The sequence below is a fragment of the Ovis aries genome, chromosome 3 (genome assembly GCF_016772045.2).
Source record: "Ovis aries strain OAR_USU_Benz2616 breed Rambouillet chromosome 3, ARS-UI_Ramb_v3.0, whole genome shotgun sequence".
NCBI classification, from domain to species: domain Eukaryota; kingdom Metazoa; phylum Chordata; class Mammalia; order Artiodactyla; family Bovidae; genus Ovis; species Ovis aries.
Window position 1 is genome coordinate 200,965,655 of NC_056056.1, and position 20,466 is coordinate 200,986,120.

The following is a 20,466-nucleotide window of genomic DNA, read 5'->3' on the forward strand; positions in this document are numbered from 1 at the left end:
TCTAAAATATATACCTAGCAACCTGTTTGTCGGATGTGAAGGTCCTTCAGAGCATCTAGGCTAGATCTCATAAAGCAGTGATACTGTGTTTTTAAATTGATCTGGAGATAGCCTGAACAAGTCAGAAACCGCTCTTAGTATACAAAGTTATGCCAACGCATCTTGCATAAAGTGCAGACAATTAAAACACGAGAGAGAATGAAAGGAGTGAAAAACAGCAACAAAAAGACTCTTTTGCAGGACAGTCGTTGAGGCAGTTATTGGCAAAAACTGGAACAGAACAAACCATACACTATGAAAATGATCTGAGAGACGTATAAGCAAATACAAACCACTATGTCCTTAAGAGCTTTTACTTTTTCCTGTTTAACTTTACCCCTTATATCTACAAAAGTAAGTTACTCAACTTGTCCTTATGGATTTAGTGAAAACATTGTAATGTTATATAAGATGCATTTGAATAGTCTGTCCTCAGCTTTCTTAGGTCTCAATATCACAGATAAATAAATAAATAAATATCACATCTGTGTTTCTAGATAGTTCTAGGTAAAGCATGCAGAGTTATAAAGAAAGAGTCATAGTCCTTGGGGCTTCCCTGGTGGCTCAGATAGGAAAGAATCTGTCTGCAGTGCAGGAGACCTGGGTTCAATCCCTGGGTCAGGAAGATCCCCTGGAAAAGGGAATGGCTATCTACTTTAGTATTCTTGCCTGGAGAATTCCATGGACAGAGAAGCCTGGCAGGCTGCAGTCCATGGGGTCACAGAGACTTGGACATGACTGACCGACTAACATGTTCACTTTCACAGTCCTTGGGAGAAATAAAAAATCATTTAGGATTTGCTCTGATATCTTTTCAAAATGACTGGAATGTTACAAGAGCCAGAATTTAAATTATACTAGCTTTTGTGTATACTTATTCACTCAGTCATATCTGATTCTTTGGGACCCCATGGACTGTAGCCCTTCAGGCTCCTCCGTTCATGGGGATTCTCCAGGCAAGAATACTGGAGTGGGTTGCCATGCCCTCTTCCAGGGGATCTTCCCAACCCAGGGATCAAACCCAGGTCCCCCACATTGCAAGCAGATTCTTTATCATCTGAGACACCAGGGAAGATGTATACTAGCACAGGAATATGAATATATAATCTTTAAGTGCTTGGTTTTAATTCAGCTTTAGATGAACAACTGTAGAGACCACTAGTACAAATCTAATTTGTCTTCCAGGAAGCAAGATCAGTGGACCCGGGAGAACATCAAATATTACAAGAATGACCCATTTTGGAAACACGCAGGCTATGTTATGGCACAATTGGATGGGCTGTTTGTAGGGGCAACAAAGAGAGCTATATTAGAAGGAACAAAGGTAAGATTTCTAGAAAGCTACTCAGGATTTATATGGTATGGCAAGAATACTGAAAATGGTCTTTAAAATTACATTCCAATTAAAGAGAAGATCAAATTAGGACTAAAGAATAAATTTCTTACATAGAAGTACTGTCTTATCTATCTCTTTACTAGAACCTGACTCAACGTCTGACACAAAATCCAAGCTTAACACACAAATAAACCAGCTTGTTTCTGTATCCTCTCAGTCTCGTTCATGTGCTCTGGGTCAGGTTAAAGTCTGATATGAACGTACTGGCTATTTGATTAACCTACTAAAGCTAGAGTTTTAGGCAATATGATAAAGAAAAATGTATAAGTTTTAAAAAAGTGTACAAGTACTATGCTTTCCATCTTCCATAGCATGTGCACACACATACACACACAGATACACACACACAAACACACACCAAACCCAGGCCCACACATCATAATTTTTTCTGAAAAGTTTACTGAATCATTGAGGATAGAAATGTACTGTTTAATATACTTCCAAAAATTAGGAAGATTTTATTACCACCCACATAGCACGCGTGTGCACACATGGGACAAAATAGATACAATGGCAGTTTATAGAAAATAGGTGCAAAAAGCATTCTGAATCCCATGAGCTTGGCCTTATGTGTGCATAAATTAGAAATGCAAATCAAAACCATACTGAGAAATGCTGTTGTTTAGTCACTAAGTTGTGTCCAGTCCCTTTGTGAGCCCATGGACTGTAGTCCACCAGGCTCCTCTGTCCATGGGACTTCCCAGGCAAGAATATTGGAGTGCATTGCCATTTCCTTCTCCAGGGGATCTTCCCGACCCAGAGTTCGAACCCATGTCTCCTGCGTTCACAGGTGGATTCTTTACCACCAAGCCACCTGGAAAGCCATGCTGAGAAATATTTTCTTACTTATCAATTTGGCAAAAATTCCAAAGTGTGAGAGCGTACTGTGTTAACAGGTAATGGGGGGAAAAGATATTTTCCTGAAAGACTGGTGGGAATACAAAATGGCATATCTGCTATGGACAGTTTGGCACCCAGCACCAAAATCACATACTCATTTATCCTCTGACACAAGATTTCCAGGATTATCGCAAAGGTTCACTGGCAGCAATGTAAGCCTATTCATTGCAGATAATTTACAGTAGTGAAAAGACTGAAAACCGCCAAAGACATGGAAGACTGGCTGTACGAATGATGTGGCTGTAAACAGGAATGAGGTGTATCTCCATATGCTGCTCTGGACTGACCTTCAGAATCTGTTATTAAGTGTAAAAAGTGAGGACCAGTGTATATCGTGTGCTGCCTTCTGCATAAGAAATTGAGCTGGATAGATAATAGATGATTGATAGATACATGATAGATAGATAATAGATGATAGATAGATAGATGATAGATTTATTCATATTTTCAAGGAGAAACAGCAATGAAAGTGTAAACCAATAACTAAAGATAAATGAAAGGAGAATGGAGGGAGCAGAAATGAAAGCTACATTTCTCTGGATATAACTTGTTTTTTTCCATTTAACTTTGAAACCATGTAAATGCTGTTCATACTTAACAAAATTTTTGAAAGCAAAGTGATTCCTAAGACCTGAAAACAAATGCACACAAATATACTTAATGGTACATCAAGTTCATGGTATAACCATATGGGCAACAGTTAGATGACGTCAAAACAGAGTTATTGAACTTCCCTGGTGGTCCAGTGGTTGGGACTCCACACTTTCGGTGCAGGGGGCATGAGTTCAAGCCTCGGTCAGGAAACTAGGATCCCACATGCCACACAGCATGGCAAAACAAATGAGCAAAAAACAGTTATCCTCAAAAAACAGTGCATCCTCAGTGGAATAGATGCTAAGGATAAGAAAATCACCAAAACAAAAATAGACAGCCTTGACTTGTAATCTTACTTTAGTAAAAAATATTGATTTTGCTATTTTGAAGTCTGATAGAGTTTGATAGATAAAGATAAAGCAAAGAAGTATATCAGATAACAAGATTTTCAGCACAAGAAAAGTTAATGAAGTGAACATGCTGTGTCTTTTTTAATTAACATATAGGTAGGAAATCATTACTTTGAGCTTCCTTAAAAAGAAAAAAATCTCCTTTCTTTGTCCCTTGAAAAAGCCTAGAAGTAATGACAACAGCCTTGACCCAGCAGCATTTAGTCTTTCCTAGGAGAATACGGTCTATCTTAAACAAGACATAGAAGTGCTAGCCATGAAGAAAAAGATTGGGAAATTTGACTAATTAAAATAACAATATCTTTTTATTAAAAAAAAACAATATAGAGAGTGAAAAAATAAGCTACAAACCAAGGGAAGATATTTTCAAACATTTAACTGACAAAGGATTTGTATCTAAAATACATAAAGAATGTCAAGAAATTTTTAAAAAGAACATACCCAGTAGGGAAATGGGTAGGCGGGCACAAAATGCCAACAGAAACTTCACAGAAGAGGAAGCACAAATGCCCAGTAAACATGCGAGGAAATGCACAACTTCAAGGAAATGCATCACAAAGCCACAGTGAAATCCTATTACACACCAGCATTGGGAAATCCAAACCACTACTGGTGTAAGTAAACTCTTACAACCACTTTGGGAAAGGATTGGACATTACTTGAAACATTTGAGGTTAATGCATATTCTACAACCTGGCAGATCCACTCAGAGATTAGATACAGTTTTGAACATGGGGTCCACACATGTAAAAGTTCACAGCACCATTGTTTACTGTGAACTGTAAACATCTCAAATGTTTATCCTAAGTATATTGTGATACCATATGTTCGTGTAATGCGATACCATACAGGAATGAAAATGAACGAACCATTTCCACACTATCGACACTGATCAATGTCAAAAAATAATTTTGAGCAAGAGAATGCACATGGTATGATTCTATTTATCCATATTCTAAACCAGCTAAGTTTTTAAAATATATTGCCTAGAGATTTATACATAGATGATAAAATGATAGGAAAGCAAGTAATGAACAACATGAAATTTAGCAGAGTGGTTACTGTTGGTGGGGAACGGAAATGAGATTGGTGACTTTCTAAGGTACGGCTAATATTCTATTTAAAATAGTCTATTTTTTAACTGGGATGCAGGTACACAGGAGTTTATTTTTATTATTTTTTCTTAAAATGTGCATATACATCTTCATTCTTTCATATGTATGATGTGATTCTTGATTTTTAAAATAAAGGCACAAAATTTAAAGGCAAATTACAAACTGAAAAAAATCTTGCAATTCATATCAGACTTAAAGAGCTCTTAAAAGTAGATGAAAAAGAATAACCTAGTAGAAAAATAAAGCATGTTAATAGTTCACAAAAAGTAAATCCAAAGATTCTTAAACATATACTCAGATGTATTCGTAAATGCCAAGATAAACTACGGAGAAGGCAATGGCAACCCACTCCAGTACTCTTGCTGCAAAACCCCATGAACGGAGGAGCCTAGTAGGGCTGCAGTCCATGGGGTCGCTAAGAGTCGGACACGACTGAGTGACTTCACTTTCATTTTTCACTTTCATGCATTGGAGAAGGAAATGGCAACCCACTCCAGTGTTCTTGCCTGGAAAATCCCAGTGACGGGGGAGCCTGATGGGCTTCTGTCTATGGGGCTGCACAGAGTCGGACACGACTAAAGCGACTTAGGAGATAAACTACAGTGAGGGGACTTGCCTGGCAGTCTAGTGGCTAAGACTTCGTCTTCCAGTGCAGAGGAGTTCGATCCCTGGTTGGGGAACTAAGATCCTACATGCCTCATGGCCAAAAAAAACAACACATAAACATATTGTTAGAAGCAATATTCTAACAAACTCAATAAAGACTTTAAAAATGGTCTACATTAAATGTAGCTACCAGATACTGTTTTTTCCTTATCAAATTGAAAATAAACTAATTGTTTAATTCATTGTTGAGGCTGTAATAGTATAGTTGAAATAAGACCTGTGAAGATAATATGGAAATATCTATTAAAATCAAAATCATCTCTAGAAATCTGTTCTATACAAAGTCACACACGTAGAAAATAATGTGTCCAAGGCTGACTATTGGAAGATTGTCTTTAATAGTAAAAGACTAGAAACCACCTAAAAGCCCATCAATAAAATAAATACTGATTAAAAACATTATAACACATCCATTCATTGACATACTATTTAAAAGAATGAGGAAGATTTTTACATCCAATATGGAAAGGTCCCCAAGATACCAAAAGATACGAGGAGGAAAAAAAAATCAAGGTGAAAAGAAGCACATAACATACACTGTCATTCATGTTTTAAAAAATGTATTTGTAAGGCATTTTTAAAAGATCCCTTGGAGGAGGGCATGGCAACCCATTCCAGTAGTCTTGCCTGGAGAATCCCCATGAACAGAGGAGGCTGGTAGGCTACAGTCCATAGGGTTGCAGAGTTGTACACGACTGAAGCAACTTAGCACAGCACAAGGCATTTGAAAAAGTCTAGAGAGTTATCCTAGAAACCAATTCAAGTGGTAAACTGGAGATAGGACTGAGGTTTGAGCAAACAGAGAACAGGAGTGAAAAGAATTTCCACTACAGATCTTATGGCACCCCACTCCAGTGTTCTTTCCCAGGAAGTGCCATGGACAGGGACGCCTGGAAGGCTACAGTCCATAGGGTCACAGAGTCAGACACAACTGGGCATGCACACATGTACATATGTATCACTCGTGCCAAGACTGAAAAACCCTGGGGTAGAGAAATACAAGCAGAGTGCTCTGTTTGTTTTCCTCTCCCGGGACCCACTCCTCGAATCTGTGGATAACGGGCCAAAATGTCTCATAAACTATAAAGTAATAAAAATTATTTTATAAAGTACAAAAATATCTTGGTATCTACATGATGGACTCTTCACAAAGGAATGATGTAGTGGATACCTAACAAGGGGAACCCTCCCAATAGAAAATGACATGATAGTAACAAGTCAGTGTTAAGTACAGTCTTTGTCTTTCCCCAGCCCATAACCCTGTTCCAGATTCAGTTCCTGAATGCTATTGGAGACCTGCTGGATCTGATTCCCTCACTTTCTCCCACAAAAAACTCCAGCCTGAAGTTTTTTAAGAGATGGGACATGGGACATTGCTCTGCCCTTATTAAGGTGAGTCATTTGGTAGCCTTCTTCTTTGTCCTTCTTCTGGTCCATGGAGATTCTTTCTATATGTCACCCAAACATGGCTCCTCATCACCCCTGCTGTAGTTACATATCACCTCATGGGTTCCTCTGTCATGGAAGTTAAGAACTGTAAGGAACTGATAGACGGAATTGGATGTACATGATGTTACCTCTGTTTGGATGCTAGTGGTAAAGAACCCACCTACCACTGCCGGTTCAATCCCTGAGTCAGCAAGATCCCCTGGAGGAGGGCATGGCAACCCACTCCAGTATTCTTGCCTGGAGAATCCCATGGACAGAGGACCCTGGCAGGCTACAGTCCGCAGGGTCACAAAGAGTCAGACACGACTGAAACAACTTAGCATGCACACAGCACTTCTGTTTCTTCCATCGTTTTTCTCATGCCGTATGTACCTGCCACCCCTACCTTCCAGGATCTTCCATTTTGGAAGCTAGGATGGAATCTGCCTTGTGTACATTAAAGGTTAATTTTCCACTATCAAATATAGCAATAAACACGTCAGTAGATGTCAGTTCCCTGTACATGTCCCACATTTGCAGTCAGTTATCTGTTTACTTCACTGTGATTCTGGCTCTAGGTTCTTCCTGGATTTGAGAACATCTTTTTTGCTCACTCAAGCTGGTACACATATGCAGCCATGCTCAGGATATATAAACACTGGGACTTCAACATCGTTGATAAGGACACCAGCAGCAGTCGCCTCTCTTTCAGCAGTTACCCAGGTAACTAAATTTACAGGGACATCTCAGTACTTTTGAGTCCTATTTCTAGATGAAACCTTGGTGATTCAGAGTAACTGGAATGGATGAAGAAATGTTTAGTGATTAGCATATATTAATGAAAACTGGTTTTCAGAGTGCTGTTTGAATAAATATAACTCTATTACTTTTACTTAAAGTACTATGTCATAAACTATGTTAAGAGGATTGCCAGAAATTCACTTCTACAAATGCCAACTGAGTATTAAGTACAAGTCACTTTCTGAGGCTCTGCAGTGGAAGCAAAGATGAGCAAGAAAGATCCTGATTGCAGTTTTTCCTTGGGAGCCTGTCTCCAGTTCTCTTTTTTATGATTTTTTTAGTCAAAGTATGGTTGATATACCCATTTCTCTTATTCTTTGCAATATCCACAGGACTTTACCTAGCATGTGGCAACATGTACTTAATAAATTTTTGCTGAATGAATGAGTGAATGAATGTACAAGCTTATAGGTCTTATACTAACAAGATAAATAAAATACAGATAAGAATAATATTACTGCTGAATACTGTATAGGCTACAAAAGAAGTGTTAGAAATGTTGCGAGTACTTAAAGTAGGGATAACTCACATCTGATTGTTGGGAAAAGGAAAAAAGTTGACTTTTGAGATAAACCATGAATGATGACTAGAATTTGAGGAAGTAGAGATGGATGAGAAGGGACAGTCTTTGTAGAGTAGGAATTGCAAACTCCTGTGCCTAAAGCAGGGGGCTTCCCAGGGGGCTCATGCCTGCAATGGGCTTCCTAGGTGGTGCTAATGGTAAAGAACCACTTGCCAATACAGGAGACATTAGAGGTGTGGGGTTCGATCCCTGGGTTAGGAAGATCTCCTGAAGGAGGGCATGGCAACCCACTCCAGTATTCCTGCCTGGAGAATCCCATGGACAGAGGAGCCTGGTCGGCTACAGTCCATGGAGCCACAGAGTTGGGCACAACTGAAGAGACTGAGCATGCACATATGCATGCCGAAAGGAGACAAGAAGGTGATATAAGTGAATAAAAGGGATCAGTAAAAGTAAACCAAAGTGAAAACAACTGTAGCAAAGACAGGGTCCATTGAAAGGGAGTCAGCTGTTCAGCACCTACTGACTGTTGTCACCCACCCAGACATGTCCTGGAGTATTTCCATGTCCTCTAGCTTCTCAAGAGAGAAATATGGATTTAAAAAACAAAAGCCACTGTCTAAACCCCTAAAATTGTATCTGATAGCTGGAATTGCCCTCAACAGCTGGTTTGCAACCTCTTCAGGAAACATCACCAGCAAAAAGACAAGGGGGAAGTTCTTACCAAACATCCAAGTGTCCTACACGGATATGATGTGGACACTAACCTCTAATTACAAATATGCAACTTACAGGGTGGTTATACCAACCACCTGTCATATCTACCTTTGAAAGAGTACTTTTATCTGAGTATTATTGCCTCCTCTGGTTCTGTTGTTCTTGATAATACTAGCTTTACCCTATTAGGAATTCTGACCAGGGGAATAGTGGTCTGTTTTACTGTCCTTGTGATCTGATCCTTCCTTTGAGACTACTTGGCTTTCATCTTTGTTGTTGTTTGCTGAATTGTTTTAGTATCGAGGGGGAATGAGGTCTCCTTTCTTCAAGTTAGACCATGCTTTGATTCTTTGTTCCAAAATTTAAGGACAGCAAGATACTGAGACAATGAACCATTCCTACTCTCCCTCCTATTTTTGATAAAATGCAAAATTCAACTGCTACCTGAAATCTTTGCTTTCAAATCTCTATCTTAACAGTCCTGGATCCCAAAAGTAGTGAGGGAGAAGGACATGGAGGAATTTCGTATGAAAACGTTCGGCTTGCCAATATTTGCATATATTATTGTTGTTTGGTCGCTTAGTTGTGTCTGACTCTTTGCGAGCAGCACACCAGGCTTCCTTGTCCTTCCATCTCCTGGAGGTTGTTCAAACCCATCTCCATTGAGTCGGTGATGCCATTCAACCATCTCATCCTCTGTTGTCCCCATTCTCCTCCTGCCTTCAGTCTTCCCCAGCATTAGGGTCTTTTCCAGTGAGTTGGCTCTTCGAGTCAGCCAAAGTATTGGAATTTCAGCTTCAGCATCAGTCCTTCCGATGAATATTCAGGGTTGATTTCCTTCCAGAATAGACAGATACAGAAGTATATATATAACTGAGAGAAAACAAAAGACATCTTTCTTACTCCAAGATGTTTTTATAGGAGCCAGTGAGGCAGTGTAATTCATAATTTCTCTAACTAAACTGCTTTGTTCTCAACAGCAAACATGAAAACTATGTAGAATTTTATTTATATTACAAAGAATTGTTTAATTAAGGGATCAGTCACATCGGATTCATTCAATAGGTGTGGAACTAAGCTTTGCCGTGAACTCTGTGCCATGTGAAGGTGCTGTTGATCCCAGAAAAGAAGCTAGGTGACTTGTTTTTCTTTGGAGGAGGAATGCCACGGTAGATTGAGTGAATTAGGATCGTGATGTTGGTTTTGTATTCTGAGTAGCAGGACCTGGAAGGTCTTCCTAATATGGATAAATATACTAAGAATTGTTGAGTCAGAACTGATAGATCAAGTCATGATATAATTTATTCATCTATGACTTTCCATTACAATGTGCTAGACAGAGTGTTTCTGATGAAAAACAGGACAAACGGTCTCTATTCTAACAAAATTTACCTTCTTGTAAAAAATAGAGACAAATAAAAGAAAATAATGCTTCAAGTGTGATTTGTGTAATAACAGGGAAGAGTAGTTTGGGGATGAGAAAACTTTTAAGAGAAAGTAAAGTTTATGTTAAGACACAAAAGCAAGTATAAATTAGGCAGACCAATCGGGATATGTGATGGAATGTGAAGTAATGTTCCACATGGAACATAGAACATGTAAAAGCCTGTCGGCAAGAAAAAATTCAGAGAAGCCCAGAGGGAGGGAATGAAGGGCAATGCAAGACAATTAAAGTGACAAGTGGAAGTAACATGAATAGATTTGCATTTTAAATTACAAAATGCCAACTTCCTGAGCAGTGGACAAAAGAGGCTTCCAACAGAATGTGTAGAAGGCTGAGGCAACAATCCAGGCAACTCATACCATGTAACACGTTATAGCTCAATATATGGTTAGAAGATTGATATTCATCTTCAAAAAGAAAAAAAAATATGACTGCTGAATTACTAAAGCAGATCTTGGCTTTCTGTGTATTCCTGTTGTTCTTGCCAAAATCCTTAAGGGATAATTGCCTAGTAAGAATTATTACAAGGGCACTCTCAAAACTGTCCTCCAGCATAGGGGGATAGGAAGAGCATTAGTAATCCTTCACAGTGCCTTGGTCAATATTGCAAAAGGATTTGCTTACCCCAGCACACCCAGACTTATTCAAGCCAATCTCATGCTCTGTGTTCACCAAGAGTCCCAGCTGACTTCATAAAAATAGAGGAGCTTATTCAAGGAAACAAATTAATATAATATCCCCCACTTTAATCTAGAAAGGTTTAAGGCAGTGTCCAGGATGACAGAGTAGAAAAATTCTGAACCCATGGGCTCTCATGGACACACTAAATCTACAGCTAAGTGTGGAATATTTCCCTCTGAAAAAGATCAGAAAACTAGACAAAATGCTTCCCACAACACAAAATAAAAGGAATACATTGAGGCAGGTAGGAGAGGTAGAGACATGGTCTTGCAAAAGACCTCCCCTTATTGTATGCAGCAACACTGGACAAGGAGGACTCTCATGAGCCTACCGCTTCTCCAGGAGGAGTAAGGGATTGGTGCCCCACCCCAGGCACCCCAACCCTTGGCGTCTGCCCCAGAAAGATGAGCCCCCAAAACTCCTGCCTTAGAGACCCAACAGGGCTGAGCTCCAAGGATTCCAAAGTGCTATAGGAATGTGAAATTCCCCTATTAAAGGATTTTGCATGTGGTCTTACCCCCAGAGTGAGCAGAATATCAGTAGCTTGGAAAGGGCCATACGTGAAGGAGATTCATTGTCAATCTAAAGGCATCAGCTGGAGAGGCAGAGGACAATTGAAAAGCTTCTGGGCTTCCCTGGTAGCTCGGTGGTAAAGAATCTGCTTGCCAGTGCAGGGGATGCGGGTTCGATCCCTGGTCTGGGAAGATCCCACATGCTGCAGAGCAACTAAACCTGTGTGCCACAGCTACTGAGCCTGCGCTCTAGAGCCAGGGAGCCGCAACTACCAAGCCCGTGTACCCTAGAGCCCATGCTCCACCACTAGAGAAGCCACAGCAATGAGAAGCCCATGCACTGCAATTAAAGAGTAGCCCCCACTCGCCTCAACTAGAGAAAAGCTCGCACAGCAACCAAGATCCAGCACAGCCAAAAGTAAATAAATAAGAGCCAGAAAAAAAAAAAAAAAAATCCCCAAACCCTCCTGAAGGCAGAGGCACTGATGGACCTGGTTGTTGCACTCTCCACCTAGCATGCTAGAACAGGTTGCTGAGCTTGTATACAACAGCCTCCCAACTGCCTAGCTAAGCAGACAGGGGTGAATCGTGGTGACAGCGTCCCACGTCCTTGCTGAGGTCTGCAGGCACAGTTGTTGCGCCATTCTCCCACCTCCTGGCTGGGGCTGGAGAGCTGTCTTTCTGAGGCCAGTGAGCGTGCCCCACCCACTACACTCCCCAGCAGTCTTGCTAAAGTCGCTGAGCACGTGCAATCCACACAAGGGACACCCTTTGATCCCTTGGCCTTGCTGGCCAAGGACACTGGCATTCCTGAGCTCCACAGGGCTGTAACCATCAGAAAGACAATTCTCAGCAGGCAGACACCCCCAGGGCACTGCACAGACAGCAAGTGGAAATAAAACCCAAGTATTCCTGTGAAAAAGACCTATTTACTTAGCCTGGAGCTTCAGCTTCAGACAGGCTTCAGGTTTTCCACCCCTCTAGAGGCTAAGGAGACATAGCCAGGGAACATAAGCTGGGAGACATCATGCTGGCACACCCCCTTGGCCTCACTATAGCTCGGGAACACTTCCCGGATAAAAGGTTATACACTGGGACTTCCCTGGTGGTCCAGTGGATAAGAATGTGTTGTCTATGCAGGTGCAACATGTTTGATCCCTTGTCCGGGAAGATTCCACATGCCACAGGGCAGCTAAGCCTGTGTGCCACAACTACTGAAGCCCACGTGCCTAGAGCCCATGCTTTGCAACAAGAGAAGCCACCGTAATGAGAAGCCCATGTACTGCAAATAGAGAAAGCCTGCTTGCAGCAACACAGACCCAGCACAGCCAAAAATTAACTAATTAGAAAAACAATTTAAAGAAAGCTTATATACTTGTCTGGATCCTTAGTTTCTGCCACCATCACTAGGCACTCCCTGGAGGAGGAAATGGCAACCCACTCCAGTATTCTTGCCTGGGAAATTCCTGGACAGAGGAGCCTGGGAGGCTACAGTCCATGGGGTAGCAAAAGAGTCAGACACGACTTAAACAGACAACACATATGTAAAATAGATGACTAATACGGACCTTACTGTATGACACAGGGACCTCTATTCAATATCTCTAATGGATGTGGGGAAAAGTGAACCCTTGTACACTGGTTGGTGGAAATCTGTATTGGTGCAGCCACCATGGAAAACAGTATGGAAGTTCCTCTAAAACTATAACTATCATAGGACCCAGCAATTCCACTCCTGGATGCATATCCAAAAGAAAAGCCAAAAACACTACCTTGAAAAGATATGTGCCCCCAAGTGTTCATAGCAGATGAATTATTTACAATTATTTACAATTTACAATTATTTACAATTATTTACAATCTACAAAATTATTTACAATTGCTAAGACATGGAAGCAACCTAAGTGTTCATCAACAGATGATTAATAAAGATGTGGTATATATATATTATTTATATACACACACACACACACACACACACACAATGGAATACTCCTCAGCCATAAAAAGAATGAAATTTTGCCATTATGCTAAGTGAATTATTTCACTTATGTCAGACAGAGAAAGACAAATACTATATGAAATCACTTAGATGTAGAATCTAAAAAAATATAACAAATTAGTGAATATAACAAGAAAAGAAGACTCACAGATATAGAGAACCAACTAGTTGTTACTAGTGGGGAGGAGAGAGGGCTTACAGGGGGACTGGGAGGTACAAACTATAGGGTGTAGGATAGGTTACAGGGTGCGTTTTACAACTCAGGGAATAAAGCAAATATTTTGTAATAAGTGTAACCTTTAGAAATTATATTAAAAATAAAACTTGTTCATGTCAAAAAAAAGATCTATTGATTTCTATTGCATTGAAGCTTTAAATCAATCAGAGAGAATCAACATGTCAGTAAACCTGAGTCTTGCCATCCACAAATATTGTTTCTCTATTTATTTACGGCTTCTTCAATTTGAGCAATTTTTTTTGTAGTTTTTAGTATATCGGTTTTACATACCTTAAACTAATTTGAATCCTAAGTGAATTTTGATGCTACTGTAATCAGAATCAGTTTTTTATTCCCTTTTCCAATTGTTCATTGCTTGTATGCGTGCATTAGTTATCTATCACCATGTAACAAGTCATGCCCCAAATTTGTGACTTGAAGGAATGACAGTAATTGTTCAGCACCTCATAGTTTCTATGGATAAGGGATTTAGATAGGGCCCAGTTAGGATGGCTGGTGTCTACGAAGACTCAGGGACTGAGGGGCTGAAATCTCTGATAACTTAACTGAAGTGAAAGGATATACTTCCAAGGTGACTCACTTCCGTGGTCAACAAGATGCTGCTGACAAATCAATTCCCCTCCATGGGCCTCTCTGTAGAACTGTTCAAGTATCCTTGAAACAGGGCTCCTGGTTCTCAAACCAAGTGATCCAAAAGAACAAGGCAGAAACAGCAGTGACTATTATGACCTAGTCTCAGAAGTCACTTGCTGTCACTTCCACCACATTCTATTTATTAGAAGGAGGTTGTTATGATTAGTCCACACTCAAGAAGAGGACGTTAGAATCTATCCTTTCAAGGGAAAATTGCCAAGGAATTTGTGGAAATTTAAAAACCAGCACAATATCGAAATACTATTTTTTGTATATTTACTTTTTATCTTGAGAACTTTCTAAGTTCATTTATCATTCTAATAGCTTTTTTTTTTTTTTGGTAGATTCTTGGGATTTTTCTAAATGCGTCATCAGCCCATCTCTGCAGGAAGACAGTTTTACTTCCCCCTTACCTTGTCTGTCTTTGTTTTCTTCCATGAGTGCACTGGATAAGACCTCCAGGACCGTAGACTATAGACTAGAAGTGGCATGGAAATCCTTGCCTAGTTCCTGATCTTAAGTGAAAAAGTATGCAGTCATTCACCGTTAAGAATGATGTTAATTGTAGGCTTTTGGTAGATATCCTCTATAAGGTTAAAGAGGATTCCGTCTTTCTTTATGTTCTTATCATGAATAAGTGCTGCACTTCATGCAATTCTCATTTTCTATTAAAATGATCATCTGATTTTCATCTTGTATTAATATAGTGAGTTCCATTGATTGATTTTCAGATGTTAAATCAACTTGGCATTCCTTGGGTAAGCCCCAATTAATCATAATGTACCCTGGAGAAGGAAATGGCAACCCACTGCAATATTCTTGCCTGAGAAATCCCATGGAGAGAGGAGCCTGGCGGGCTACAGTCTATGGGGTCACAAGAGTCAGATGCGACTGAGTGATTAAGCCATCACTATCATACAGTTTATCATTATTACTTGTGGGAGGAATCATCCAATTTCTTTGTATTGCTATTGGAATGTTCAACCTATGAGCATTTTTATTGCCTTTTAATGCATCTTACCCAAATGTTTTCCATATTAACAAAAGTCTCACAAGAGCTCCTCTTCAAAGCCTTCCCTAACTTTCAGGCAGAGCCAGCTACCCCTCGTTTCAGCTTCCCTGATGCCTGTGGGTAACTTCTTCAGAGCCCATGTTCTGTATTCATGTCTGCATCCCCAGGGCCAGTACAGAGGCTTGCACATGGTAATCATTGAATAAATATTTATGGAGGCAAGGAAGGAGAAAAAAGATAATGGAAAGAAAAAGGAAAGGAGACAGCAGACAGATTACAGACAACCCATCCTGATGTGGACATGTGGAAACTGGAGAGAGAAAGATGGGAGATTCAGTGAGAGGTGGAGAAGGGCCTGTTGCAGAGATCATCATCTCTATCACAATCTCATTGACTTCTCTTCCTCCTGCCCTCCCTTTTATTTTTTTAATAAACTGCATGATTTTAAAACTAATTTATTTAGCACCCTCCCTTTATACTGTTGATTTGAAAACAAGAGTCTAAGATGTTCAGGAATTGTTATCCAGGCATCTCAGATGCACACCTGGACAGCGTAGGGACTGGACCTGTAAGTTGGTCCTTTGTAGCCAGCCACGTGGTGCTAGTGAAGAACCCGCCTGCCAGTGCAGGAGACAGAAGAGATGTGGGCTCCATCCCTGGGTTGGGAAGAAATGGAACCCACTCCAGTATTCTTGCCTGGAAAATCCCATGGACAGAGGAGCCTGGCGGGCTACAGTCCATAGGGTCTCAAAGGGTCAGACACAACTGAAGCAAGTTAGGACCTTAATAGGAATGACATGAATAGGACCCAACTAGTTGTATGGGAATTAGGCAGCACCCAAATTTTAAGTGAGTTACTTTAAACTCATTTGTGTTTAACCTGTCTTTGAAATAAAAAGAAAAAAAAAAAGCCCCCAAAACTAACGTTTGTTTAATTCCTACCTATGTGTCCGGCATTATAACTGACAATCAGTGTATGCATAATTCACATTTGGTGTGTTTTATGTCACTTAATTTTCATAAAGACCTAACAAGGAGGGTATTGGGTCGGTATTTTTCAAATAAACAAGCTCAGAGAAGTTAAATAGCCTTTTCAGAACCATACTGCTCAGAGGTTGGGCAGTGCGGTTCAAGTAAAACATATCTGACTACAAAATACCCATTTTTTGTTTGTTTTCAGAAATGGTTCCATTTGTATCTAAGTTAAATGGTTAAAACTAAAAGAGACCATGGACTCAGAGGGCCTCCTGGGATGTGGGTGGGTGGAACTTTTGTGTCGGAACCAAAGCTGGAACCTATTCAAAGTGTTCTAATTGAGGGGTACAGTAAATAATGCTGATGCCTATGAGGCCTAGGCTTCCCGCTTAATTATCTGTAAGTGGAGCGCTCCAGAGCGCACCCAGTATGTTTCACCAAGCATGCATGTGTTCCTACTTTGCATTCCATCTGGGCGTTCCATCGCCTCCCACACACATGCTACATACACCTTACAGTTTCCTCAGGAGCTTGTTAAAAATGCAGATTCTAAAGTGCCATCCACAAGAATTCTTAACCAGTTGATCTGGGTTGGTGCATTTGAACAAGCACCCCAGGCGTTTCTAACTTATTGGGTTTCCAAGTCTATCCTTTTAGACTCTGGCAGCCCTTCGGGTCTGGGTAGACATGATTTTGCTCAGCCTTCTCCTGTTTGACGTTCCAATACTTGAAAGTAGGAAGATAAAAGAATACTCTCAAGGCCTGGGGAAAATGTAGCCAAGTCTCCTTCATAATCCATAATATTACTACTTTCATTCATTATTAAGTTGCCTTGATAGTTGTAAACATTTTTAATGAAGTACAATTACTTTTATTAATTTCATGTTGCCTCTTTTATCTTAGATACTTTGATCATAAGGCTGAAATATATACAAACTATGATTTAACACATGCCAAGATCTAGATCTTCCGCCTTTAAAAAGCAGGAGAACCAAAGGAGGAGAAGAAATAAAAGTAGAATTAAATAAAAGTAGAACTCGGTCACCTATTCCAAAGACTGTAGATAGATTTTCTGGCACTTCATTCCTGCTTTCCTATGTACCTTTCTTTCATGTTCCTCTTGGGTACCATCCCAGGATACTGAGTCGCCACCCAGGTGGCGCTAGTGGTAAAGAACCCGCCTGCCAATGCAGGAGATGTAAGAGATGTGGGTTCAATCCCTGGGTCGGGAAGATCCCCTGGAGGAGGAAATGGCAACCCACTCTGGTATTCTTGCCTGGGAAATCCCATAGACAGAGGAGCCTGGAGGGCTACAGTCCAAAGAGTTGCAGAGTCGGACAAGCTGAGACAACTTAGCACCAGGATGCTGATAACTTCTGCCAGGCCACCCCTGCCTTGAATCTTTCCCCACCTAGCCAAAGAAAGCTTCTTCCCTTCTATCTTTCCAGAAATTCCACCTTATTCTCCGCACTTTTCTTGATTGACTGGTCATAAGGTGATTTTCCCCACCTCCACCCTGATCAAACATGCAGCTCCCCATGATTCACCCTCTCCTTAACTGCTTCTAATGTATTTGCTCCATTGTGCATACGTGTGGTTGCCATATGTATGACTATCCCCTCAATTTTGTCAGACGTATGTTAGGGTGGAAAAGGCATGTGTTGAGATTCAGTTCTAGATTTATCCCTGACAATGCTGTTTATAAGCTTTAAAAAGCTAAATACTTAAAAACAAACAAACAAACAAAACAAAACAAAAAAACCCCTCATCTAAGCACTCTTTTTGTGAAGATCAAATGAAAGTATCCATCCTTCTAAAGCAAAGTGTCTGATGTACAGTAGGTACACTATAAATGTTAGTCACCACCATCTTCTCCTTCTCTCTTGTACGTAACAGTTATTTACTGAGCACCTACTATGTGTCAAGGGGCTTCCCAAGTGGCACAGTGGTAAAGAATCAGCTTGCCAATGCGGGAGACCCAAGAAACACAGGTTCGAACCCTGAGTCTGGAAGATCCTTTAGAGAAGGAAATGGGCAACCCACTCCAGTGTTCTTGCCTGGGAGAATTCCATTGACAATCCGTGGGGTCACAAAGAATTGGACACGACTGAGTGACTGAGCACAAACACACTACATGTCAAATCCTTTTTCTTGCCACTGGAGTGAACAAGACAGGAAAAGTTCCTGCCCTGGTGGAACTTACATGCTATGGGACAGATGGGAAAGGAACAATATAGCCTAAAGTAAATAACTTATTATTGAAGAAAAGCAGACAATTTTGATTGTTAGATTGAACATTGATTAAATGTACACCTATCTCTTCATATATACTCTGTATAATCTTTGCTGTTGTTCAGTCACTAAGTCAGGTCCAACCCTGCGATACCATGGACTGAAGCATGCCAGGCTTCCCTGTTGCTCACTATCTCCCCAAGTTTGCTCAAACTCATGTCCCTGAGTCAGCGACATGCTATCTAACCATCTCATCCTCTGTCATCCCCTTCACCTCCTGCCTTCAGTCTTTCCCAGCATCAGGGTCTTTTACAATGAGGTGGCTCTTCACATCAGGTGGCCAAAGTTTTGGAGCTTCAGCTTCAGCCTCACCCTTCCAATGAATATTTAGGGTTGATTTCCTTTAAGATTGACTGGTTTGATCTCCTTGTAGTCCAAGGGACTATCAAGAGTCTTCTCCACCACCACAGTTCAAAAGCATCATTTCTTCAGTGCTCAGCCATTTTATGGCCCAAGAGATTATTATTACCTTAGAATAAGAATTATACTTATTGTTTTATTTGAGCTACTTCAGACTCCAGAGTATGGTTTTCATGTGCCTGAATATCTAATAGTATGAATCTTTGATTGATCACATGCTTATTGCAGGGTAAAGCAGAAATGTGCTGAAAAACGAAAACAAAAACCCAGCCATACTTGACTGAAGAATAATTACTGAAAAGTGAAGGGGGAAACTGGTTGGTACCAGTTAGGTTCTTAGCAGAAAGAGAAGTAAATGAATGCCATTCTGTAAGGTAGGAAGACTGAGTCCATTGTAGAGCAGACAGAACAAATGACTGGAAGATTTCATGTTGAGGGATGACATGGAGAGCACCTTTTCTTAGGGAGGAAGCAGAGGTTTTTCCCGCTGCAGTCACCTTAGTGCAGGGCTCCCGGTGGAGACTCGGAGTGGAGCAGAGGTGGGCAGGGAGAGCAGTCGGGCATGTGACCTTTGAAGCTGAAGGAATTCTACTACAGTCTCCAGGCTGGGGTCATTGCACAGTGCTTGGAATCTCAGTTCAGTTCAGTTCAGTTCAGTTGCTCAGTCGTGTCCGACTCTTTGAGACCCCATGAATCGCAGGACGCCAGGCCTCCCTGCCCATCACCAACTCCCGGAGTTCACTCAGACTCACGTCCATTGAGTCAGTGATGCCATCCAGCCATCTCATCCTCTGTTGTCCCCTTCTCCTCCTGCCTCCAATCCCTCCCAGCATCAGAGTCTAGGTGTTAAATAAAGTTTTAATGAGTATCAGATAGGCTTTGAGACATCAGACAGCCCAGCATAGGTGATTGCCTTCCCCAAGGTCTGAGAAGTGATATTGTTCTTCTTTAGCTGTGGGAAAAACCTGAGCAGAAAGGTGAGTATGGTGCCAAGATATTACTGTGTTTTTTTCCTTTTAAAAAAGAAAACTATTCCTGAAGTGTCACATCCATCTATGGTAAAAATCAAATGGCGGTAAGACATTTGAAAACAAAATATGTTGTGTAACTGGATTACTGTTATTATACTGGCTACTGCTGAACCTCCAAAAGTTTGCGCTGTAAACACATACGTGATTAGTATTGCTTTTGAGTGTACAGGACAGTGTCTCAGCTGGGCACATCCATGCATCCGTGGTTGGCTGGGGTTGGGTGGGCAGCTCTGTTGATCTTGGATGGACTCTGTCGCTTTGGGAGCTGCCCAGCTAGAGGCTGGCCCTCCTGCACTTTGCCTCCCATCCCAGACACTAGGCTAGGCTGCACCAGTTTTCTCAGGATTATAAGAGAGTGAGAAGAAGTGTGCAAGGTCTCTTGAGGCCTAGGCTAGAACTGGCACCTTTGGTAAGCCAAAAAGTTCAGATTTAAGGGGTGGGGAAACAGACAATGCCTCTTGCTGGGAGATGCTGCAACATCCCATTGCTAAGTATGGATAAAAGCGAGGGGTGAAGACATGCAGCACAGATATTTTTACAGTCATGATCCTCATGCCTTGGTCCTCATGTCCTTGATCAACAATGAATCTACTCTTTTGGAAGGAAGGAAGGTTTTGGTCTTCAGAGTATTGCTGAAATTCATCCTCTGTTCACTGGTGCCGAATAGAAGTGCAGAGACAGAGTTTGGGGTGAAGTA

General features: G+C 40.9%; 1 protein-coding gene across 1 annotated transcript in view; it reads left to right on the forward strand.

The window, feature by feature from the left end:
- The window catches only part of PLBD1 (phospholipase B domain containing 1), an 86,808-nt gene that overhangs the window by 45,625 nt on the left and 20,717 nt on the right, over positions 1 to 20,466 (forward strand). The window contains exons 4-6 of the mRNA XM_004006839.5: positions 1,225 to 1,363; positions 6,372 to 6,512; positions 7,127 to 7,271. Coding sequence (XP_004006888.1) covers positions 1,225 to 1,363; positions 6,372 to 6,512; positions 7,127 to 7,271 — 425 coding nt within the window. The remainder of the gene's footprint in view (positions 1 to 1,224; positions 1,364 to 6,371; positions 6,513 to 7,126; positions 7,272 to 20,466) is intronic.